This window comes from Brassica napus, chromosome A1 (assembly GCF_020379485.1).
Source record: "Brassica napus cultivar Da-Ae chromosome A1, Da-Ae, whole genome shotgun sequence".
In the NCBI taxonomy this organism is placed as follows: domain Eukaryota; kingdom Viridiplantae; phylum Streptophyta; class Magnoliopsida; order Brassicales; family Brassicaceae; genus Brassica; species Brassica napus.
This window is the reverse complement of record NC_063434.1, coordinates 29,556,113-29,580,859: the sequence shown is the minus strand read 5'-3', so window position 1 is coordinate 29,580,859 and position 24,747 is coordinate 29,556,113. Positions and strand designations below refer to the sequence as shown.

General features: G+C 35.6%; 3 protein-coding genes, 1 long non-coding RNA gene and 1 pseudogene across 8 annotated transcripts; 3 read left to right on the top strand and 2 right to left on the bottom strand.

The window, feature by feature from the left end:
• The first annotated feature begins 324 nt into the window (after positions 1-324).
• On the top strand, positions 325-1,843 carry LOC106346085 (protein REDUCED WALL ACETYLATION 2). 4 transcript variants are annotated; one of them, XR_007326403.1, is made up of 6 exons: positions 325-610; positions 731-822; positions 894-984; positions 1,066-1,122; positions 1,199-1,271; positions 1,490-1,843. XR_007326403.1 is itself a non-coding variant. In XM_048763458.1 (5 exons), exons 1-5 carry the CDS (start codon positions 578-580, stop codon positions 1,610-1,612), a joined length of 378 nt encoding a protein of 125 aa, XP_048619415.1. In that variant the 5' UTR covers positions 336-577; the 3' UTR covers positions 1,613-1,843. The 4 variants fall into 4 exon arrangements, 1 of the variants encoding a protein (XP_048619415.1); XR_007326411.1 differs by having other exon boundaries at positions 327-610; positions 930-984; XR_007326400.1 differs by having other exon boundaries at positions 328-610; positions 731-984.
• A 156-nt stretch (positions 1,844-1,999) lies between these two features.
• On the bottom strand, positions 2,000-4,372 carry LOC125579429. The gene is made up of 9 exons (XM_048743522.1): positions 4,305-4,372; positions 4,083-4,219; positions 3,885-3,969; positions 3,379-3,603; positions 3,172-3,298; positions 2,928-3,101; positions 2,784-2,837; positions 2,564-2,704; positions 2,000-2,110 (listed from the first exon to the last, which is right to left on the bottom strand). Exons 1-9 carry the CDS (start codon positions 4,370-4,372, stop codon positions 2,000-2,002), a joined length of 1,122 nt encoding a protein of 373 aa, XP_048599479.1.
• Positions 4,373-8,232: 3,860 nt separating this feature from the next.
• LOC125579384 lies at positions 8,233-10,797 on the bottom strand (annotated as a pseudogene).
• Positions 10,798-12,336: 1,539 nt separating this feature from the next.
• Positions 12,337-15,295, top strand: LOC106366200. The gene is made up of 4 exons (XR_007326390.1): positions 12,337-13,025; positions 14,045-14,116; positions 14,196-14,311; positions 14,386-15,295. It is a non-coding gene; the product is annotated as an uncharacterized LOC106366200 (long non-coding RNA).
• A 5,447-nt stretch (positions 15,296-20,742) lies between these two features.
• LOC125590174 (nuclear pore complex protein NUP62-like) lies at positions 20,743-23,909 on the top strand. Of its 2 annotated transcripts, XM_048763392.1 has the most exons (6): positions 20,744-20,823; positions 20,924-21,205; positions 21,306-22,849; positions 22,953-23,031; positions 23,128-23,241; positions 23,702-23,909. In XM_048763392.1, exons 3-6 carry the CDS (start codon positions 22,623-22,625, stop codon positions 23,897-23,899), a joined length of 618 nt encoding a protein of 205 aa, XP_048619349.1. In that variant the 5' UTR covers positions 20,744-20,823; positions 20,924-21,205; positions 21,306-22,622; the 3' UTR covers positions 23,900-23,909. The 2 variants fall into 2 exon arrangements, with proteins under 2 accessions (XP_048619325.1, XP_048619349.1); XM_048763368.1 differs by having other exon boundaries at positions 20,743-20,823; positions 22,953-23,241.
• Positions 23,910-24,747: the final 838 nt, after the last annotated feature.

Sequence of the window (24,747 nt, the reverse complement as noted above, 5' to 3'; positions counted from 1 at the left end):
TTCGTTTTGGTTTACATACTCGTTTCCAAACGTACCAGTGTAGTCCCGTTCTGTCTCATGATCCCCACCAGAACTTAGCCAATATCCTGTTGATGTTTTCACAGATTTTTGTAGGTAGTCTGAAAACAAATGTGTCTATTATAATCAATCTTTTTAACATTTTTCTTTATATTCTTAGAATCTCAAGTTAACTGACACATATATTTGTATCGATGCAAAATAATCGTATTCTATAATGGCCCCCAAATTGATAGAAGAGCATAAAAACCAAAAAATGCTGTTTCATAATTTGGTTAAAATTCTTCAGTTTAAATTTTGTCGGTTAGTAGTTTTATTTTAACTTTTAAATGTATAGAACTCTCTCGCTAAGACACACTTAACTCGCGAGAGAGGATTCGAGGATCTCTCTATACTCGTTGATCCAGACCTTAGATTCGTTCAATTGTTTCTCTTCTCGATTTGATCACGAGATCTACCACCACCAGATCTGGTTCAGGAACGAACGGCAATCGCCAAAAGTTCAAATTTGGAAACTGGCAGAGTCTGAATCCGTCTTATTAATCGCGCTTGATCGGAGATGTCGATTTCAAATCCTGTTACACCTGGGCTAGTACGTCTTATATTCGTTTAGATTTGGATCTTCTCTACTTCGTTTAGGCTTCTTTTACAGTTTGAGCTACTTGTTGGTTTGCTAGTGATACGAGAGTGATTTCGTTTTGGTAAATTGCAGATGTCGGTGGTGCTCGGGATTGTGCCGGTGATCGCGGCGTGGCTATACTCCGAGTATCTGCGCTATACGAAACATTCCATCTCCGCCAAAGCGTATGTTGATATAATCGTGTTTTTTTTGTTTTGTTTTTAAATTGATGTCAATTGGGTGGAAATTGGGAAAGATTTTGTGAAAGAAGATGATAAAGCTCTTTTAATAGAAGATGGTGGCGGAGGTCTTCAATCATCTGCTCCCAAAGCCAATGCCTCTTTTAGGTTACATTAGTTCTCTTCCTGAAGGAACCAGTAATCTCTGTTGTTGTTGTTTTCTTGATGCTTATCTTGGTTTCTATGCAGGTTTGTCCTCTTGGATGAGTCCTTCTTGGTTGAGAATAGGCTGACGTTAAGAGCAATGTGAGTCTTTGGGGTGTGTTTTCTAGAGTAAAGTTGAAAGGTTCATTCTTTTCTATTATTTTGTTTTTGTTTGCAGAATCGAGTTCGCGGTACTTATGGGATACTTTTACATATGTGACCGCACGGATGTCTTCAATTCATCCAAGAAGGTGATGATGATAATTGATATATTATACGAAATTATGGTTTAGTAGTTTCACGAATGGTTTATGTAGCTATAGGGGACTATACATTGTTCAGCAACATCTTATTACACTTATTTTTGTTTATCATTCAAGTTGGTTTTATGTTATGTTGAAAAATTTAGATTCTACAATTGTGCATTTGATATGTGACTGAGACTTGCATTGTTTCTATTTTGATGCAGAGTTTCAACCGAGATCTCTTTCTGTTCCTTTACTTCCTTCTCATCATCGTTTCAGCAATAACTTCGTTTACGATACATAATATGACAAATCAGCATTCAACGGGAAATCTATCATGTACTTGAATAGCCATCAAATCGGGGAGTGGAAAGGCTGGATGGCTTGCCCTACAACTGTTGATGCATCAGCTGGGAAGATTATTTTAGTTCTCAACGAAGCATTTAGTGCTTAATTTGCCTTTTCATTTGCTGTTACCTCATATCATTGTTTTCTTTTCCTGGTGTTGTAGGTCCTCTTTTTGATGTACCACTACTTTGCTGCTGCAGAGTACTACAATGCAATCCATGTTTTCATCATTTGCTGTTACCTCAAATCATTTACATGACACACAATACCACTATTAAACATGCAAAACCTAGATATACGTATGTTCAGTTTAACCATTGTTCAATTCCATTTCAAGTTAAAAAAATATCAACCATAACACAACTGCACTTAAAGAATTAAAGAAATTATTCACTCTTCTTCTTATGCATCTCATCACTCTTCTTCTTATGCATCTCATCACTCTTCTCCTTCATATACATCTCTTTGCTCTTTTTCTTCACTCCACATTCGTCAACCTAACCAATTGCAACATCTCAAGAATTTCTAACATCCCCGCGTTTGCGCGGGGCTAAGCCCCTAGTAAATTTAAAATAACAGAAAATTCTCAAAAACGCTGTAAATTTGTATCTTATCGTTTGTCTATTAGTGTATAAAAACATTATATTATCAGTTTAGGAAGAAAGCAAATATCATGTCTATAGTAAGTTGGAGACACATTTTGTCTACACTCTGATTAACGTGTTTACAACCAAATAGAGAACACAGAGTATAGTTAAAAAGTCATTAAGGAGCTTCTAATTATATCAAAGTGAACCAGAGGATAAGAAATAGCAATGAAACAAAAGCAAGGAAATTTAAACATTACGTAAGAATCAATTCTGTGTGTGAATAAACTACTGCCCCTTCCCCTCGACGTTACACTTATCGTTTCAGCCACTTTTATGAGTTTTCTCCTTCTTTATCCTAACCGAACACGATCCCTTTGTCACACAATTCATCTCTAAACTTTCAGCTACGTCTAATGAAAAAGGGGATCCACGCCTTTTAGCAGGTGTGAGATAGTCAGCCAGTACATGATTATACGAACCACATAGCTTAGATGTAGATCCCTGTTCACAAAACAATCATAATTAAAAATAAAATAAAAAAACAGGGCGTGTTGAAGATCGTATTTGAAAATGTCGATACCTCGGGTGGATATAACTGACTTGAAATCGCGCGACAATTTGTGCTTCCAGTATACTGTATTCAATAACATTAAAATAATTAATAACGTCAATATAGATTGACAATTATATCTGGTTAATCGACAAACCAGATTCATTCACATACCACATGAGAATGGTTGACAGCAAGCTCATAAATCATGTCCGTACTTGTTATAATCTTCAGAACTTTGAAAGGCTCGTGCGTGTACGGATAATTATCCTTATCAATATTAATCTTGAAGACATATGTTTTACCAACCAACTTTGTGAGAACGGCAGGGAGAGGACGTCCCTGGATCTGTAATAGTAATCATTTTCTGCTTTATGTAATCAGTTATACAAAACATAATATTAAGTAGAAATATAACCACAGCAGTGTTTCCACCACCAGTTAATGCAATGCAAGGTTGTCCAAGTAGTTGTTGTGCTAGGTTTTCGAGTAGAAGGAAATTGGTGACGCCAGTATTGTAAAGAACAACCAAATTTAACATGTACCTTTTGTATATATATAGGGGGATATTAGACAATATGTGTATCAGACACGGTCGTTTTTTTCGTAGTTCTTGGAAACTTACCTTGTATCGGGCTTTGGACTATAAGTTTTACACTTGACACAGTAGTAATTATGGAAAGTATTTAAATCATCAGCTCCACCAGCAGACCCGTCGTCAGACACTTTCAAAATTTCATTTCCGCAGACTTTGCAACTCAAATAGTACCACCTCTTATCAGTATCTATCGCAGCAATGGTACACGTGATAATACACATCTGAACCTGTACAATCTCAGACAGTTGGTCCCTACAATTTTCCATAACAATACATAGAAAATTATATAAATAAGATAGGTTCTTACATGTGTGGTGTCCAACACTTGTGTGATAGTCTTCCTTGGGGTGTCAACAAAGAAATCATTTTTTTCAGAAATATTCGATACCAGACAAAGTGGTTTTGAATCCATATGTTCCAAAGTGATCTCATCCTCTGGTAACCTATTAAAATGTACACGGAGAGATAATGAAATATCATCACACAGTTTATTAATAAATAAAAAACACTATAATAGTTCATATATTAATTACAGTTTCAAGAAAGCTTCAACCTCATCCATATCAGGATTCAAGGCAATATCAGAAATATTGTAGACGTTGGAAACACTACGTTCTGCTGTACATATAACAAAATAAAAAACGTTAGATGGGTAAAATTGCATAACAAATGTGTAAGTGAAAATGGATAATTTAAATTATATTGGTTCTTTAGTTCTATATAATGCTTACATTGGCAGACACTAATCTTCCCAAATCTGACAACGCATATCAAAGCACGGTTGATGCTGTAATTGATGCTGTAATGAAGGACATCACTAACCACCTCAGCATTATCACCCCACAAAACGATTGTGAGGCGCTGATCACTGAATTAAACATTAACAGAACGTACATAAGCATATTCTATAATCCAACCTTATATCTACAAAGTATAAACTAATGAATCGTTACACTTGATTCCTAAGCTGTAAGGACAACTTGTGGGCAGTACCAGCTCTGACCCAGTGCTGACAGTGCATTTGCACTGGGTCCACTATTTTTCGTTCAATTTTCTTAAGGAAACAAGGACCCTAAATTATAAAATCATATAATACAAATAATTCTTTACAGATTTGATGAGTTTAGAATTTTTTTTAATCATCACAGGGCCCAATTATTATTTGGGCCGGCCCTGCTTGTGGGTATCCTTGCCATCGACAGATATAATGTCCAAATTACTAAATCCAACGACCTGGCCGATAACGTCTAAAATATATGTATATACTAATTAAAGAAAGTGTTAGGCAACGCATAGATTTAACAATGAACATTATTAATGCGAAGAATGTAAACAAAAAAATGTCATATGTATACTCTTTTTTTTTTGATGAAATGTTAAATTTATTGATCATCATAGGAAAAAGAGTTTATGTACATGGTTGAATAAAGAATAAAATTTCTTATCTAGCTATGTGTTTGGAACCAATATTGCATTAGCCCCCTTAAGCGAGGCTTCTCCCAGTATCTCACAGACAAGAGTCTATTTCTTACTGTCTTGTCAATGACCTTCGCTAGCTGTTGAATCTGTCTTGGCTTCTGAGAGTGCCTCCTGTTGTTCCTCTCCCTCCATATCATGTAAACTGTAACTTGAAACACCAATCGAAGAAGGATGAAACGTGTCTGATCAAATCTTCCCGTTTGTAAATGATCAAGCGTGCTTTCCCAGTCAGGGTCCGCGTCCCTATCAAGCAGGCTTCCAACCACTTCTATCCAGAGTGTGAAGGTATAGGGGCATGCAAAAAACAAATGATCTCTTGATTCATGTGGTTCGCCACAAAATAAGCATCCTTGAGTTATTCCCCAGCTCTGCATACGGTCGCCAGTGGAAAGTCTGTTCTTTATTGCCAGCCAGGTAATAAAAGCAAAACATGGCACCCCAAGAGAGAACCAAACCACTTTGCTCCAGGTTGTTTGTGTCCTGTGAGTACGAATTTGATGCCATGTCGCTGAGGTAGAGAAAACATCGCAGAACTCATTCTCATTTTTCCGCCATAGGACAATATCATTTGCTGTTCTATCTTCCGCCAAGTGATGAGCCTCGATCATGTGGATTATGTCTCGCATTCTGACATCACGACAGCGACGAAATGACCAGTGAGCTCCGACCCTTACTTCAGAAATCAACGCAGACCTAGCAATACCCAGTTTTTGAGTTCCTATTTCACCCGCCACCTCTATCAAACGACCAGAAGGGTGCCATATATCAGTCCAAAAATGCACCAGCTGTCCATTGTGCACTTCCATACGAACGAACCGTTTTGCAAGGCAGCGCAGTCTCAATAACTTCAGCCATATCCAGGACCCCAGTCCAGTATCTCGTATATCCCAGAAGGATTCATTTCTCATAAGGTACTTCCTCACCCAATCAACCCAAAGAGACTGTGAACCGCTAAGCAACCGCCATATTAGTTTGAGAGATGAGACTGTATTTACCTCAGTTAATGGTCGGACTCCCAGCCCACCCTCTTCTAACGGGGAGCATACATCCCACCAGGCTACCTTCACTTTAGTAGAGTCACTTGGAGACCCACTCCAAAGGAACGCGGAACACATACTCTCTATATCATCCATACAAGCCTTGGGAAGGCAGAAAGCAGAGCTCCAGAAGTTTGTTGTACTGGCAATGACTGTTTTAATAAGCATAAGTCTTCCCGCAAAGGATAGAGACTTACTTGTCCAGCTCTGAAAACGAGCTCTGATCTTGGCCAGCATAGGTTCATAGTCATTTCTAGTCATTGTCTTGGTCGTGAGAGGGAGACCAAGATACTTTACTGGTAGAGCAGAGACTGAGAGACCCGTGGAGATGGCCTTGTCTTGCAACCTTTGTTTGTCCTTCCCTGCCGCAAACACTGTGGATTTGGCCACATTAATACAGAGACCCGAGATTTTAGCAAAGTTCTTGAACACTTCATGAGTACCTTTCAAGGACTCAGGCAATCCATTTGTGAAGACCATGATATCGTCAGCAAAACTGAGATGAGTTAATTTTAACGACGTGCAGTAAGGATGATATCCAATCCTTCCATTGAGAACTGCAGAATTGAGGAGTCTAGATAGAACATTACTCACGATCACAAAGAGGTATGGGGAGAGTGAGCACCCTTGTCTAATTCCCCTGGAGCTGGAGAAAAACCCCTCTAGCTCTCCATTGACATATGTATACTCACCAACCAAGTAATCAGTATAAAAGTTCCCATCTAAAATATCACTAAAAGCAACGGGATGGAAACCAGTCAATTGGCGAGGCAGCAGTTCTGAGACACGGACACGGGTTGAATTTGAAAACACTATTTTGTATGCATGTTTGTTGTTCGATATGCACCCACCGATGTCGTGACATTAAAATTTAATATCACCCGTGAACACCCCTCAAAAATGGGATAAAAGCAGGCGACCAAATCTTTATTAACAACACACGCATGAATTGTTTCTCCCTGCGACCAAAGCACAATGGATCATCGATCAGTAGTTATATACTATAACAATTTAGTTAAATTTGGTAGTACTATGAATCGATAAAAACTTACAAAAGAATCGCATAAGAAGCATTTTAACCCTTCTTCCAACTCATAACAATAATCATCATTAGTGTATAACAATAATACTTAAGAAATGAAAACAAACAATAATAACTAGTCAAAGCATATCATATTTTTTATAAGTTTGTGTTGAAAAACTTAGTCAAATTTAGTAAAACTAAGGGAGATAACATATTTTGTAATATGAGTTTTACATATCTTGAAGTTACTTATCACTCTTAAATATACAAGTTATTCAAAAACTAGTCTAGAAGACTTAAAAACAAGCGCGGAAGTCTTCTCGGATCAGTTAGAAACTTTAGTTAATGTGATTTGGGTTGATATTTCAGTTATTTCATTCTTGCTAACCAAGTAAACTTAGGGTTTTGGTAACTAGCATATAAAGTAAGTTTGTTTCACATTTATTCCTCATCTTTTCCCTCTGCAGCCGTCTTGGTCTCTGAGGTGAGTCTCTCTCTCTCTCTCAAAATCCGACCATGTATTTGATGGTCTAACTTTCGAGACTGATTTTGCTTTGGTTTATATCGGTATAACAAGGATCTCTGTGTTTTTTCTTTCAGGCATTTAAAAGATACAACATATCAACGTAAGCTTATTCTTTTACAGCTGTGGTTATGCAGATCTGAAGAACTAGTGTTATCTTCTCTCTTATTGTCCATTCTCGCTTTTTCATAATGTTTAAACTCAATACAGCTCCACGATTAGATCTTTACCGTGATATAACTATGTTCTAGTTGAGGATTCAATTTTTTTTTGTTATCTATGTTTCTTGGTTATGTGCAAGTCTCCTAGCTAGAATCTCTCATAAAAGTTTCCATGAGCAGGTAAGAGATAATGATTCCAGTTTTTATGAGGTCCGTCATGCCTCACTTAACTCGTGGAGTAACTAGATCCGCCCGTAGTGTTTCTTCATGCTCTAGAGACCCTAGTGCTTGTGTGTAAATTCTCTGCTTCCATCTCTTTTAATATTCTCGAGCTTTTATTTATGACTATTGTTTCATTTACAGGGGTTGATAGGCTTTTCCGGAATCCTATAACTTGGATTGGTAATTAATTGATATTACGTTTCCGTTAAAAATAACACACAAGTCACTTGACATTCACTTGACGTTTTCTTTTCTCCGTACGTAGTGGTTGGCGTTGTGTTTGTCGTTGGCGATTATAAAGACTATAAAAGAGACTGTAAAAGAGACACCCTCATAAGAGAAACCCACGAACTAGCAAGGGACGCAAGAGACGCAAGAGAAGCCGGAGAATCTAAAGTTAGATAACTAATTATGGATGTTTTGTTCTTTTGAGACTCAAAAAAATAAAATATTATAAGATAACAGGAAACAGTTCAGATATAACATCATATATAGCCTCTGCTTGTGAACGTAATTTGACAGTACATGTAAGACAACTACAAGAGAAGGTCTTTAACAAACACTTTGGTTACTTCAATTTTATGTTTGCGTGAAGTCAAGATATGTCCAATCACAAATCCACAGAAAACACCAGGTCCATAAGCTATTACCGCTGCTATCCAGTTAACCACTTGCTCTTCCTTCTCTGCTGGCACTTCTAATACAGGATTCTTCACGTGAGTTTCTCCACATATGTCTTCAAGACCGTATAGTTTAAGGTTGTCCATGAACGAAGAGCAACTCTGGTCTTGAAACTGTGTGCTTCTCGGCACCGGTCCTTCAAGAAGATTATGCGACACAAACGAGAGACCACCAAGATTTTGAGGGATTTGACCAGACAACTGATTCTTGGACAAGTCTAACGACTCGAGCTTTGTCAAATCTCCCAAAGACTGTGGTATGTTGCCTGTGAACGCGTTTCCCGACAAGTTGAGATGACGCAGCTCCTTCAACAGTCCTACAGACTCAGGGATGTTCCCACAGAAACTGTTTCCAGAGAAGTCTACGGTCTTGTAGTCTTGGTTGATCCTCTTAAACTCCATCTCCACTCCTTTATTAACTATCTCTATTGAGCTAATGTACGAGGCGGTAGCGTTCAGCACCTTCCCCATGTAAGGAACGTCAGAGATCATGAAGCTGTCGTCTTCAACCCCCACCGTGGTCATCTCAAGCCACTCGGAGAAGTAGAAAGTTGGTAACGTTCCAGTGAAGTCATTATGCGAGACGTCGATGACTCTTAAGCTTTGGAACTTTGCAGACACGTGCGGTCCGTGAAACTTGTTTGATCTGAGGATGAGGACATGTAATGACGGCAAAGATCCTAGCCAAAATGGAAACGTGTCTTTGATTCTGTTGCTTCTCACGTTCAGAAGCTGAAGACGAGTGCAATGGATCAAGGACTTTGGAAGCTCTCCTTCTAGCTGGTTACCGCTGACGTCGAGTGATATTAACTTGGTTGCATTATTAAATATATCTGGAATCATCCCACTGAAACTATTTTTACGTAGAACCAAATCCGTAAGAGAAGTTGTGGAGTTCTTTAAACATGGAGGGATTGAGCCGTTGAGCAGATCCAACGAGGCAACGGTCCTTGGAGAGCATTTGAGCTAAGATCCAACCACTTGACGTGTGTTTTATCTAGAACTTGTGATGATGGTCCAAAACTGTTGAAAGAGTTGTTAGAAAATGCCACCATAGTCAATCTCCTTATCCAACTTGGTACTTCCCCTTCCATGTTGTTGTTGGTGAGGCAAAAGTATTCTAGTTTGAATAATTTTGATAGAGACTTTGGTATTGACCCATTGAGATTGTTGTAACTAAGATGTAACTCTTCTAGGTTATGGTATTGAGATATCAGTTCAGGGATTGGACCATCTAAGTTGTTTTGAGCAAAGTTTAGAAACTGAAACCTAGATGATGAAGACACATTCCTAAACTTGATAGCTCCTTTAAAATGGTTTCTCTCCAAGTTAACAGATATTAGAGAAGGTATTGTGAATAAAGATGTGGGAAAAGGTCCAATAAATGAGTTTTCACTCACATCAAAGTACTCTAAATTATGTAATCCATAAATGAATTCTCACTCACATCTTGACTCTCTTAACTTTCAGGTCGGATATCCAAGGGTTTAGGGTTTAAGATTTAACGTTTAAGGTTTAGTGTTTTGCTGACGGTATTAAAAATATATTTATTAAAAAATTGTTATTTTCTTGCAACTATTATTATTAATTATTTATTTTTATCTTTTTATTTTAAAAACATAAAATAGTGTAACAATATTTTGTTTCCATTTTTGAAAGATATCAAATATGAAATAACACAATCCTATTGGTTGGTGAACCACTCTAACCCAAAAATAAATCTTTGGTAGTTAATCAATCATAAGTATCCCGCAAACGCACCAATTTCTAACCGCAACACCAGTCGTATAAATCTTTTAAAACCACTAGAAAGAGACCCTAGAAACCACAACTGATGTGCCATGGGGTAGTGCACCGGGCAAAACAGACATGCATGGCTTGAACATGGAAAGCAGTAAAGATATATGTTATGGGTTCTGGTAGACATCTAACTCATCATACTATCTATCTATCTATTAATATAAAGTAGAACGCAACTCTCTTTTTAGAGAGACACGTCACTAAATAAAGAGTGGAGAGCCTTCCACGTGTCATTCTCCTTTACGAGTCTAAGTTGCGTTTTGATTCAATTGTTTGGCTTAGAAACCCTCGCCCTTCCAGTTCTCCTTCTCATCAAGAAACGTATGCAGTTATGAAAATCAATCAACGACTTCCACTCCATGAGCTTCAATCCTCTTTATCACTCTGATTGAGTATATATAGAAGTTGCCATGTAGGTAGGAGAGCATTTTCTTTCTTTGCTCATGACTCTTCTTCCTCTCTCCCTCGATTGTTTTAATTTCGTCCCAATGGCGGCGAACTCGACGATCCGGTTACCCATTGGTCTATGGATCATCACAAGTTCCTGGGAATGGCTTCAACACACGAGAAATGTGGCCTTGATCTTCTAGGTCAGAGCCGTGCCCCTTCATTTCCCTATTTCAGTGACTGGAAATTCGATTACCAATCGGATCTGAAACCTAAGGTGAGTGATCTAATCTGGGCTGGGTTGAATTGATTTGATCTTACTAACTTTGGAAATCTAAAATTATATGTGTTACAGTTTTTGTCTTCTAATGAACCAACTCTTTTTACCACTTCTGCTAATGTCTAAATCAAAATTTTCAGATCAAAACTGTGAAACGGTTGCACAACGAGTGGGTAGAGAATGCAGATTGATGGGTTGCTGGATTTCTGGAAATATTTGAAGAAGGTTTCATAAGAAGGTAAGTCAAATTGTGAAGGCACTTTCAACTAACAACACATTTACAAGTTTATAGTAATGTTCTGTCTAAGCTTTGATTCTAAATAACAAAGGCCTTAAACGTTAACAGGAGACTGCAATCAGAGGGGGTATCCAAGAGAGGTTAATCAGAAAATTCCCAGAAACAAACTGGAGAACGGTGAGGATGATGACGCAGACGATCAAATTCTATGAAGAATATTTTGACCATGACTTGGGCAGGGATGAGGATGAATATGAACGACACTATGCGAGGATAAGGATGTTGAAGAAGAGGAAGAGAAAACTGTTAAGACGGATGCAAAAGACAACAAGATCATTTTACCCATGACATGGTTACTAAAATCCCTTAGTCTCTTACTCTATCTCTTTTTATCTAAGTAGAATGCATCTACTTGACATATAATATCAAATGTTTAGAAAGGGATCAAGTGTTGCTTTCTTGATTTCGATGAGAAGATCATATATGGTGTCTTGACCCTGATCTCTTGCTTGACAGGAAAGGAATTGAAAAAGGCATTGTGCATGATAACGATGATGTAATAAGTCGAGAAAATCACAAGGTCTTGAAGAACAAAATAGGAGGTCAACCTCTATTCATAAGTCACGGTTGGATCAAGTGGGGATGACCTAGACACCATGGCTGAGCCATTGCCAAAGGTTAACAAGAAGGGTGGTCGGATCAGTTACATGATCAAGCCAAGGTTTATGAGCTTCAAGCCATGTTTGCAGGGAAAGCAACATATATAACCCACTACTCTACAATTCGTGGCCTTACTTTCATGGTTTCAAGGAAGCGACAGGCTTCTCAAGCATTAAAAAGTGATCTTTGAGTGTGTGTTTTAAGATATGTATTTTTGGTCAATGTGTTTAGAGAAGCTTAATAAGTTTTGTAAAATTTTTTTTAAGAGAGAATAAACCTCTATTATATGTCACGATTTTTTTATGGAGTAGGAAGCATAGAAGAGAAGTGGAGAACAGTTGTAAACTCATTCATGAGTTTTCAAAGAGTTGAGAAGGTTATAAAACACTTTCTGAACAGCCATAAATTAATTGAAATTCTTTTTAATAAAAACATTCCGTTAAACATAATTATGCCCCACAATTGATCTCGCAATGGAGTTTTAACTTAATACTAGATTTTGACCCGCGCTTTCAAAGCGCGGATATATTTATTGTTTGATAACTTTTTTTAATTGAAAGAATTTTTTTAATTTTTATATTTTATGTATAATATTTATTAAAATTATTATAATTTTTGTTAACTGTATTGAATTTGTGAAATTAACTATACACTTGTACCATAGCCATTTCACACATTAATTATAAATTTAATTCCTAACTTTCATAACATATTTTTTTCTTCTTAGTTTTGTGACTATTGTCCAATAATATATAGTAATTATTGCTCAAATTATATACTAAACAATGATATTTCTGTTTTTATAATATCAAATTCTAGTTCCAATTTTTAGTATAAAAATGTATATTAATATTATCTAATTAAATATCAATTAGGCAATCAATTTTAATGATAATATTATTAAAACAATATCAATTTAAAAGGCCCATAGTAATCAAACCAAATGTTAAAAATTATTAGATTTTATTAATAGTCGAGGCCCAAAGCTTAATTTTAAAACATCTTAGACAAAAAACTCATTCACCTTTGGTGTTGTTTTTTTCTTTTTTTTGCTGTCGAGACCTTTGGTGTCTCTTTCTGGAAAATTGAAAGCTGGAAAATATCAGAACATTCTCTCTTTATTACCACCGATTGTTCTGGTCTTAAACTCATGGATCTGTAAAACTCAACTCCGACCGTTCAGGTACTTGTATAATATCATATTTTTTCTTCGTAATGTATAGATACTGGTAGGGCTGTTCAATATGGTAAAACCGAACCGTACCGAACCGAACCGAACCGAAATAGACAATATGGTTTGGTTTTGGTATATACCATATAAACCGAATGGATATAATTTTATAAAAACCGTAGAATTTGGATATGGTTTGGTATATAACCGATTAAACCGAATAAACCGAACAAAACCGATTAAAAGTAGAAACATATAAATATGTATCTATTTTAAAACAATACATGAAAATCTATTTGTTACATAAGTTAAATTTGTGTTAATAACTATTACCATAATTTTATAGTAATAAAAAACCTTAATTTGTAAAACATTTGAACTATAATTAAATAACAATACATCGCAATTCATACATCTTATTTTCTAAGTCTTTTTTTGATCTTTTTGATTTATTTTAGTCTTCACTTAATTAATATGAAGATTATAAATTTGATGGACAATAATTAATGGAAAATTTTCAATTGAAAAAACATGACTTTAATGAACACTAAATATGGAAGAGTGGAAAAACTTTTCTTTTATGTTTTTGTTTTGTTTCATATTTTTATTTTCAAAATTTCAAGCTTTGATTTTAGTTATAGAATTGATTATTTTATTTGATGGTAGAAGCATTTTTACTTTTTTGTTCATCTATTTGAACATGTAATATATTTTTAATAAATGACTGTGTTGACAATATGACTCTAAAATTCATATAATATGATCTCAAACAAAATAATTATGTTTTTTGGTATAAAACCGAATAAACCGAAAACCGACGGTATATAAACCGAACCGAACCGAAGTAAATATGGATTTAGAATGGTAGTTATATTTTACTAACCGAAATACCGAAAACCGAAAAAAACCGAACCGAAACCGAACCGATATCCGGATTGAACACCCCTAGATACTGGGATCATCTGTACTATTTTCGAGCTGGAATCTGAAAGATTTAAAATTTCTCATTTTATAAATCTTTTGCATGTCAGATTAGACTCCTCCGTTTATTCCGATGGTCGATCTAAGGATCGAAGAGCAAGTCAAAGATCTGATAAAAGCATGTAAGGTTTTGAAAGCCCGATTGAACTAATCTGTTTTAGTTAAATCTATTGCTTACTCTTTCTTTTTTCTTTTTTTTAGGAAACAAAGTGAAACAGAAGCTTCAAAACTCGGTAGATTCACCGAGGATGAGAAGAAAGATGAGTCTGAGATGGTTGTCGATTGTATCATAAGAAGTGTTGGAAGACAACCAAACGGTAAATATAATATCCCCTGTTCTTGAGATTTGTAAATACCAAATATCAAATTGTAACGTTTTTTTTTATTTCAGATTTCTTATGAATGTGAGATTGGAATGATCTTGAAGAGTCTGAAGACGATGTGAATCGATCAAAGACTACGAACTTTATCCTTCTATGAAGGAAAACATGACTTCAATATAAAAGATAAGTTATTTTCAGAAAGTTTGTCTTTTTTACATTAGATATAATGTATCTGCCATTAGAACCTTGACATGAACAATCTTGTTAGTGTGCCTTGGCTTCAAGTCGCTGATGGCGGTGATTTCTTCAATAGAAGCCATTTTTTGGTTTGAGGTATGAGTTTGTTTAGGAAAAGGCTTCGGTATTTATAATAGGAAGAGGTAATAGGAAGAGTATATTAGGTATTCGAAAACTTGTAGGCTACTCTAAATATTTGCGAGATTTTTATAGTTAATAGTACTAAATGCAGTTACCAATTTGAAACGGTTGAATATTCTGTGAGTAAGTTACATGCAATCTAGATTATAGATTGATTTTTTTTTGAACCGTTAATGTAGCTTCTGCGTATCTTTTTTTTCTAATATTAGTTGTACATTTATTTTAGAAATACCATAATTGTAGCTAATTCATATCTTCCACATTTTAAATCGGAAAATCATATAGGGAATATTATGTTGTTAACATTATTAATACTTGCCGCAATTTAGGAGACTTTTAAAATTGATTACGAAATGTAGAGAATGATTTGAATTTTTTTTAGTTAGAATAGATATGGGATCATGATAGGGAATATTATGTTGTTAGATCGTATCATCTTTTTTGTATATTTATTTTTACATTTATTATAGGTATCAAATAGGGAATATTATGTTGTTACTATTGTGAATACTTGCCTAAATCTTGGAATTATACCCTACTTGTCAAAATCTATGAATACCTTACATCTTATACGCAATATAATTATGTTGTTATTTTTTTTAAAAAAATACGGAAATTAGGGGATGAATTGAAAAATAAACATCTTTGATTACCTTATTTTTGGTTAGATTAAACTGTCCATCATTATACATTGCATTATGATAAGCAAATCATAACATAGAGGTAGGTGTCATGAATCATCTAAATAAGCATGTGAACAGGCTCCATACATTTTTGAGAATCTATACATTATATTGATCTTGGATAGTGTTTTGTTTAGAGTTCTAACCCCGAAAACTTTATATTTCAGGGTATAGAGTTTGATGATGTCGATGGGCTTTTCAGGGTATAGGATTCGATGGGCTAAACGTTATATTCTGATTGGTTTATAAACGCATGGGCTCACTCGATTTGGGCCTAAGTTGCTACGTGGAATCGTTATGGATAAGTGATTAAAACAAAAGATTTCTGATTGGTCTATTAACATGGACGTTTTTTATTAAAAAAAAAAAAGAAAATGCAGTGGCATTTAGTTGTAAATATATTGAAAAGATAGGGGCAGAATCCTATTAGGGATTCTGCTTTAATAGTATAGATTTCACATGATTAAAAGGCTCATTGCTCACAACAACCACAAATTCAATTCAGACATGATAACATATAAACAATTGTTCTAAAAACATATAATGTTCTAAACCCAAACAAGTATCCATTTTGTAAAAAAAAGATATACAAAATACACCATAAAAATTCTAAACTTCAGAAACAATTGTTAATAGTGAATTAGTCAAACTGAATGACAATGTACCCAAACCACGGGGTCCTTAATGTCATGAAGCTTTAACTAAACTATCTACTATAAAGTCATTCAATAATTATAGTAACACACAATTGACCAACCAATTATGGATTACTAATTATAAAAAAACATACAATAAGAACACCACATATATCTCTTACGTAATCACTACATATCCTAACATTATTTAAAAAACCATAAAAGTTAATATATAATAATCTTGCAAAAGCTTACATAAAAACCACACAAACAAGATACATAATAATCATACATCACCCCAATATTTTCCTCATCTATATTTTCCTAATCTATATTTACAAGTTAGTTTGCTTCTCACGGGTTTATTTATGGTCATCCAACTTCGGAAAATCACAATAAATAATGTAATGCCACATTCAATTTTTAATGTATAATTAAAACATAGATTACTTAACAAAAGAAAATCATTTTAAAACTTTTAACCAGGAAAAATCATATTTTTAAAAATGACAAGTAATATTATCTTAGAAAATCATATCTAAACTTTCGAGATAGCATGGTTGATGTAATATGTATATTTTTAATTAATAAAAATGTATATTAAATATTTACTCTAACTATTAAAATTATTTTTTTATTTTCATCCCGCCAGGCGGGCCGACCCTAGTTTCTGTATAAATAGTATTATACAAATCGATTTAGCGTTAGGCCATTGAGAATATTCAGAAATCCGAGGAAATAAAGATCGTTGGTTTGCATTAATATGTTTGTAGTCCAAGGCATAATATTCCGATTCCGTAAACAAACCATCTTTATAAATTATGACATGAAATAAGGAAATTAATACAAACCGTATATATATATATAGCTTACATTAGGGACATATAAAATAAGGAAATCTGAGAAAATAAAGTTAGTCGATGAAAATATTCTCTTTGTAGTCGAAGGCAAAATATTAACTTTCTATATACATATACACCGGAATCCAAAATAAGTACTTCTGAAATTAGGAAAACTATACTTCTATACTAATAAAATGAGACTTTTGAAGCTCTAAGGATAGTCGATGGAAATATGTGATTTGGGTTGATATTTTCAGTTATTTCATTCTTGGTAACCAAGTAAACTTAGGGTTTTGGTAACTAGCATATAAAGTAAGTTTGTTTCACATTTATTCCTCATCTTTTCCCTCTGCAGCCGTCTTGGTCTCTGAGGTGAGTCTTTCTCTCAAAATCCGACCATGTATTTGATGGTCTAACTTTCGAGACTGGTTTTGCTTTGGTTTATATCGGCAGATAACAAGGATCTCTGTATTTCTTCTTTCAGGCATTTAAAAGATACAGCATATCAGCGTAAGGTTCTTTTACAGCTGTGGTTATGCAGATCTGAAGAACTTGTGTTATCTTCTCTCTTATTGTCCATTCTCGCTTTTTCATAATGTTTAAACTCAATAGAGATCCAAGATTAGATCTTTACCGTGATATAATGTTCTCGTTGAGGATTCAATTTTTTTTTGTTATTTATGTTTGCTTGGTTATGTGCAAGTCTCTTTTTATCTCTCATAAAAGTTTTGTATCTCTCATAAAAGTTTCCATGAGCAGGTAAGAGATAATGATTCCAATTTTTTTGAGGTCCGTCATGCCTCACTTAACTCGTGGAGTAATTAGATCAGCCCGTAGTGTTTCTTCATGCGGAGCCCCAGTCCGTAGTGTTTCTTCATGCGGAGCCCCAGTCCGTAGTGTTTCTTCATGGGGAGCCCGTGATCATTGTGTGTAAATTCTCTGATTCCATCTCTTTTAATATTCTCGAGCTTTTATTTATGACTATTGTTTCATTTACAGGGTTTGACACGCTTGTCCAGAATCCTATAACTTGGATTGGTAATTAATTTATTTACGTTTCCGTTAAAAATAACACACAAGTCACTTGACATTCACTTGACGTTTTCTTTTGTCCGTAGTGTTTGGCTGTGTTGCTCTCGCTGCCGGAATAAGAGACGAGAAAACAGCCGCCCTCGTAAGAGAAACCCACGACCTCGCAAGAGAGGCAAGAGACGCCCTCGCAAGAGAAGCCAGAGAATCAAAAGTTAGATAACTAATTATGGATGTTTTGTTCTTTTGAGACTCAAAAAGTAATCCCTTATATATATGGGAAATTGCACCCTATAGCTAAAAATCCACCTATCTTTTATGATCTTTTTCCAGTATGATATGATTCTTTTTACTAATCAACTCCAATACCACCGCTTGTATCATGGTCGCATCATCTGTAAAACCCACAAAACAGTCCAGGCACCATCTAATTGTGCATGGACCAGCGGGAAGATCTTACTATCTAGTATCTATATGTAAGCGCATCATTAATAAGATTGATCTTATCTTCAGCTATCAACCCAATCAAGTAATCTCAATTTGACCACTTGGTCATGTCTCTTGTTTGTTCGGTCATTTAAAAAATTGTCACGTAAATATATATCCCTTATATAATAAAACAAAAGTCTTTTGACCAATAAAATTAAAATATTTTTATATTTTTCAAAAATTAATAAAAACTAATTAATCATCAACAATAATAGTTAAAATCTGAATCCCTTACAAAATTAACCAGTTCTAAAAAAAAACTCTCTAAATATAAAGAACTCCACGACTCCTATTATCATGATATGATTTCAAATTATTTCATATTCTCAATAATTGTTCAAATTACTAATTTTCACCTCTGTTTTCAACTTCTCCACAGTTTTCTCTTTTATTCTCAATCTTTTCATCTCACATCTTTCTTTTTGGTTTTGAGTGTAGCATCAAGAACCGATATAGCTTTATAATTTCCTTTTTGTTCAGATTGTCTTTTTTTTCTGCTTCTCGGACTAATATTCATATTCCTTTTGTATGATTCAGTTTGAATTTTCTTATGGATTTTCTCATAGGATGGAGCAACAAGACTGCGAGGTTAAAATATCAGACCATGGAAACACTGAAGGTAAATATTTTAGCACTTTTATTTCAGTTAACACAAAGTTTTTTTTTTTTTTGGAAAATAGTTAACAGGGAAATTTTTTATGTTATTGAGTTTCTTTGAATATTTTGGTTTTGTTATGGATAAGACAAAGAAAGATCTGAACAGCACTCGGCAGGGCCGGCTGAGGAGGGGGACAAGCGGTGCGACCGCCCCGGGCTTAAGCTTGTGTCCCCCGTATATTAATAGATAAGGGATCCAAATTTTTTAAAAAGTCTATATTTTTATATTAAAAAAATTATAAATATAATAAAAAAATTGAAAAGGGTCCAAAATATTTGATATGCATATAATTTTATTTTCATCACAAAATATACAAAATATTACTGATTAAATTTAAAAACATTTTAAACATTATCTGAATATAAATCTTAGAAGGTAAAACAAAAATTTTGCCCTAAAATCCATAACAATGTTAAGCGGGCCCTGGCACTCGGTGTTCACGGACGTTGCTTGGAACTCATCAACTGAGGAAGCTGGTCTGGGATGGATCATGGACGATGAGATCTCGACATCCCAATACTCAGCGACGTCAACTCATGTCACCTCGCCCCTCTTGGCAGAAACTTTAGCGGTGCTCGCTGCTATGAACTTTGCCCTATCACATGGTATCGATTCAATCGCAGTTCTCTCTGACTCTCAGATACTCATCAATACAATCAAGAAGAAGGTGATGAAGCTTGGGATTTTTGGAGTACTTCGTGATATCTACCACCTATCTACCGCATTCAAGTCAATTTTGTTTAACTTCGTTTCACGATCAAAAAATGTATTAGTAGATGCCAAGGCACAACAAGTCTTTTGGGCCTTGAACCTTTCTTAAGTCTTTTAATGGAAATTTAGAGTTTGCACAAAAAAACGACTAGCTACTCTTGCAAAAGAAAAAAATGTAAAGATGGCATACTGGTGCTGCTTGCGATGAGATTAAGCTTATTGTTGCTGTTAGTTGGTATAAACTTTAGATGTATACACAATTTCTTGAATTCTTTTCCGTAGGCAGTACGGGCCCAAAAACTAGTATATATATAGTAAAAAATTTCATTGATGGTTCGATTCGATTGAGTGGCACAATTACAAATGTTCTTCTGAAACCATTTATAAGGTGCAGCGTAGTTCGAGATCTCTTTCAGAACAGGAGTCGCTATCAAAGGTGGAGCCTCTAACTTCAACTTCTCTTATGAAAACATTCAAAATCATGGTTCTGATATTTGTTTTATTCCAATTTTTTCAGGATACACTTTCTACTTCTCTGTCGTATCCCTTGGCACGTCGAAGGTGCATATATTCGAATGGTTTTATAGTGCTATCGACCATCCCTGGTTTGCAAAGATGGAGTTCGTCTATTACCTAAATCATGTATAGGACTTGGTCACATTACAAGACTCACTCGTCTTGAATGGAACATCATTAAAAGGTTTGTTCAAGTTTAGTAATTGGCAAATGCTCCCAGAGAATATAGGTAGCTTTTTAAAAAGGTTTGTCTAATCCATTAATTGTCTACAGAGTGATATGATTGATCCCATTTTGCATGGTAAAGTATCAACCGACACAAGTAGCCCACATCAGACTATAATAGATTATAGCAAAGGACGAGAAGCTGAGATTCAAAGAGCACTTGCGCTACAACATGCTTTAGATGAAAAGATAATGGGATTATGATGTCTAATTGCTCATATTGGTAGATATTAAGTTAGCTAATATTTGTGCGGTGTGACAGGAAATGGAGCCAGAGATGCTTGAAATTATCAAGGTTTCAAAGACAAGAGCGAAAGCAATGGTGGATGCAGCTATTAAGGTATTGGTTCAGCCACTTTCATATAATCTCCTGTAACATATATATATATATATATATATATATATGTTTTTGCTAAGTTGTAGTCACTCTACGGTTCTAGGCTGCATCATCTGTGAAGGAAGGAGAAGATGCCATCAAAATGATCCAAGAAGCCTTAGACATGATTGGCAAACATCAGCCGTTACGCAGCTCTATAGTAGCCAAACAGGAAGAGCACGCAAGTGGCAGCATTGAGCATCATCATCACAACCTATCTCCCTCAGACGCATCAAAGCCTATGGCTAACAACGATTCGATCTCACAAAATGGTTCAGAGAAAAAAGAGGCTCAAATGCCTTCAGAGTTAATCACGTCCTGTGTTGCCACTTGGATCATGATTCAGGTAATGGAAAAATTGCTTGGAAGTATCACTCATCCTAAAACTGAGTCAAACTGCATTGTCATAGTAAGACATTGAACTTTGCTTTTCTCGTGACTTGCAGATGTGCACGGAGAGGCAGTACCCTCCAGCTTATGTAGCGCAGCTTATGGACACAGCAGTCACAAGCTTGCAGCCTCGATGCCCCCAGAATCTACCGATCTACAGAGAAATCCAAATGTGTATGGGACGAATCAAGACTCAAATCATGTCTCTAGTACCAAGTTGAAAATGCCAATTCACTTGGGTTAGTGTTTTTTTTTGTCTCATTAGGTAAGTCCATTCTCTTTTTAACTTAGAGTAGATGATGGCATTATCACCTGAGAAAATGGTGTTAGAGGTGAATGGGTTCAATGGTAGTTTGCACCATTGGTTCTGTAACTTAAAATCTGATGCTTATGGTTTTTATTATAATATTCCATGAATGTCCTTTTTGGCCACTTTCAACTCAACTAGTTAAAGTCAAACATAACTGGAAATGTTACAATTGGTTTCAAAATAAAGCAAAAGATTAGACAAGCAAATGGATTACAAAACATAGAATGTTGTTTCCCCACCTTACGTTTCTATCATCAGGAAGCTCTTGTTAAGCACCGGCTTGTAGGCAAACGGGTCACACCTGTTGACTATAAGGTTCTGTGCTAAGTTCCAATCATCATCGCATAGTCCATGTACGTCTCTAGCTCCACCTTCATAGTGTTGTAAACTCTCTCTGTTCCAAACATATGTTTATCTTCTTCCCAACAAGATTCTCCTTGGGGGTAATGTACTTTCTTATCTCCTCAGTGAGAAACATGTTGATCAGAGGCTCTTCCTTATCCTCAGTGAGAAACATGTTAATGCAATTAGATTATTGACGTACGTAGCTTTTATAACCACAGCAATTTCTTTTTTATTTTTCTCATCATAAATAGAGATGGCAAATTGGGTACTGGCCCGCGGGCCTGGCCCGTAAGGGTTTGGTGCGGGGCGGGTTTGGGCCTAAGAATTCATGACCCGCAAAAAAGCGGGCTTTGCGGGATGGAGCTTGCACGGTACCGGGTTGAAAGCGGGACGGCCCGTAACAACCGCGGGAAGACCCAGATGAACCGCTAGACGCTTCAGTTGCTTTCGTCACCTGAAATTCTGAAAACAAAACGAAAGAGAGAGTGGGAAGAGATGGAGCTCCGACGATGGCCGTGGGAAGAGATGACAACGATGGCCGTGGGAAGAGATGAAGACGATGGCCGTGGGAAGAGATGGAGCTCCGACGATGGCCGTTCGATGTCCGACAGGCGACAATGCTTCTGGTGACCACATCGTGTTCAATCTGCAGTAGAGGAGCTTCTCTTCCTTTTCGTTCCACCACCGACGATGGCTGTTCGATGTCCGACAGGCGACAATGCTTCTTGATGATGTCTTCTCTGCTTCATCTTCTTCTGCGAGTGTTTCAGCACCATCTCCTTTCGGAGCAGCGCCAGCCAGTGGTTCAGCACCACTCTTTGGATCTTCCTCATCCTTATTCTCCGCTCCTTCATCTGCAGCCGGATCGAGTTCTCCTCTCTTCGCTACATCCTCATCATCTGCTACTACAACGCAGACATCTCTTGTTGTGGCTTCGACGACTGGGTAATTGTCTCTGCTCTTCTCGTATGTGTTATACTGCTACTACTGCCTTTCACCATTATTTTTTTGTAGCTGATATATCCTTTTATGTGTTTCTTATTTGTAGGACAAGCACAACTGTTGCAGCTCCAGTGGCTGGTGCTCCCAAGTTACCATCTGAAATAACTGGCAAAACTGTTGAGGAGGTAGATATATGGCCTCTTATGATTTATTATTTTCTTGACTTGATATATTTACACAGTGTTCAACTGTGTATCTTTGGCGTTTTGAATATTATCAAGGAGTGGAATACTGAGCTAGAAGAGCGTACAGGGAGTTTCCGGAAACAGGCAAATGCAATAGCTGAATGGGATAAGCGGATCCTGCAGAACCGTGATGTTTTTTTGAGGCTTGAGGTGAAGTCTCTGAGACTCGTCAAAGACATTGTTCTAAGCTTACATCTGATTATGTATGCTAAGCTATATGTAGTTACAGCTTTGTCAACGAATCTATATATGCATATAACAATGATGCATATCAGCTGAAAGACTAATCTCCATAGCTACACGTACACGTATTGTTTCTTCATGGTATTGTGCTTGATAATTAAATTGTTCTTGATAATCAAATTGTCCTAGACACGTATACATACACGCATTGTGCTTGATAATTAAAATAGCCCTTCATGGTATGGTGCTTCATGGTATACGTATACGTACACACAAATAAAAAGAATTGTCTTAAGTGAATGAAATAGATTTAAAAAAAAAAAAAAAAAAAAAAAAAAGAATGAAATAGATTTTGCTATGATCAAGTCATTCTTGTTTGGTGTTTGTTCCTGCAGAAACTCATTCTTGTTTATGTTTGTTTGTGCAGGAAGAAGTAGACACTATAATACCCAATATCCCGCGGGACGGCCCGCGAAGGCTTGTAAAAAATGCGGTACGGGATTGGTCAGCTACTTTCAGAACCGCATCCCGCGCGGGACAAGCCCGCCGTGTCCCGCCCAAAGACAAACCCGCAGCGGTCCGGGACGGGAGAGCCCAATTGACATCTCTACTTGACAACTGTTAATCAACACTTCTTCTTGTCCTCATATGGATATGATTTTTGATATAATTATCAAAATTGTATGCTTCACAAATATTTTTGATGCAATTATAAAATTTTTTGATACAATTATCAAGATTGTCAAAATTACAATTATCAAAAAATTTAAGATACAATTGTCAAAATTGTTAAGATACAATTGTCAAAATTGTTAATATACAATTGTCAAAATTGTCAAGATACAATTATCAAAATTGTCAAAAAATTTGATGCTTGACAATTGTTAACCAACACTTCTTCTCGGCTTCATATGGATAAGATTTTTGATACAATTATCAAAATTGTATGTTTCACAAAGAGTTTTGATGCAATTATCAAATTTTTTTATACAATTATCAAGATTGTCAAAATACAATTATCAAAATTGTTAAGATTCAATTGTAAAAATTGTTAAGATACAATTATAAAAATTGTCAAGATACAATTTTCAAAATTGTCAAGATACAATTATTAAAATTGTCAAGATTTTTGATACTTTGTTAGTCAACACTTCTTCTCAGTCTCATATGGATAAGATTTTTGATATTCTTGTTTTCTTTTTTGTTCATGTCTTTATGATTCTTTTGATCCATTTTGTTTTTTTTTCTTTTATGTCTATATGATTCTTTTGATCTACAATTTAGAAATTGTAGATCTACAAATTTATTTGTTTCTATTTTTTCATTTGGTAAGGCGAGTTTGAATTTGCCTTGAACAACCCACAATCAGGCTTCCGATGACGACATAGCCTCCTCTATATAAAATACTAATAACTAGTAATTTCTTAATGTCGCCAAACATCTAAAAATAAAACACCAGATATGACCTAATTT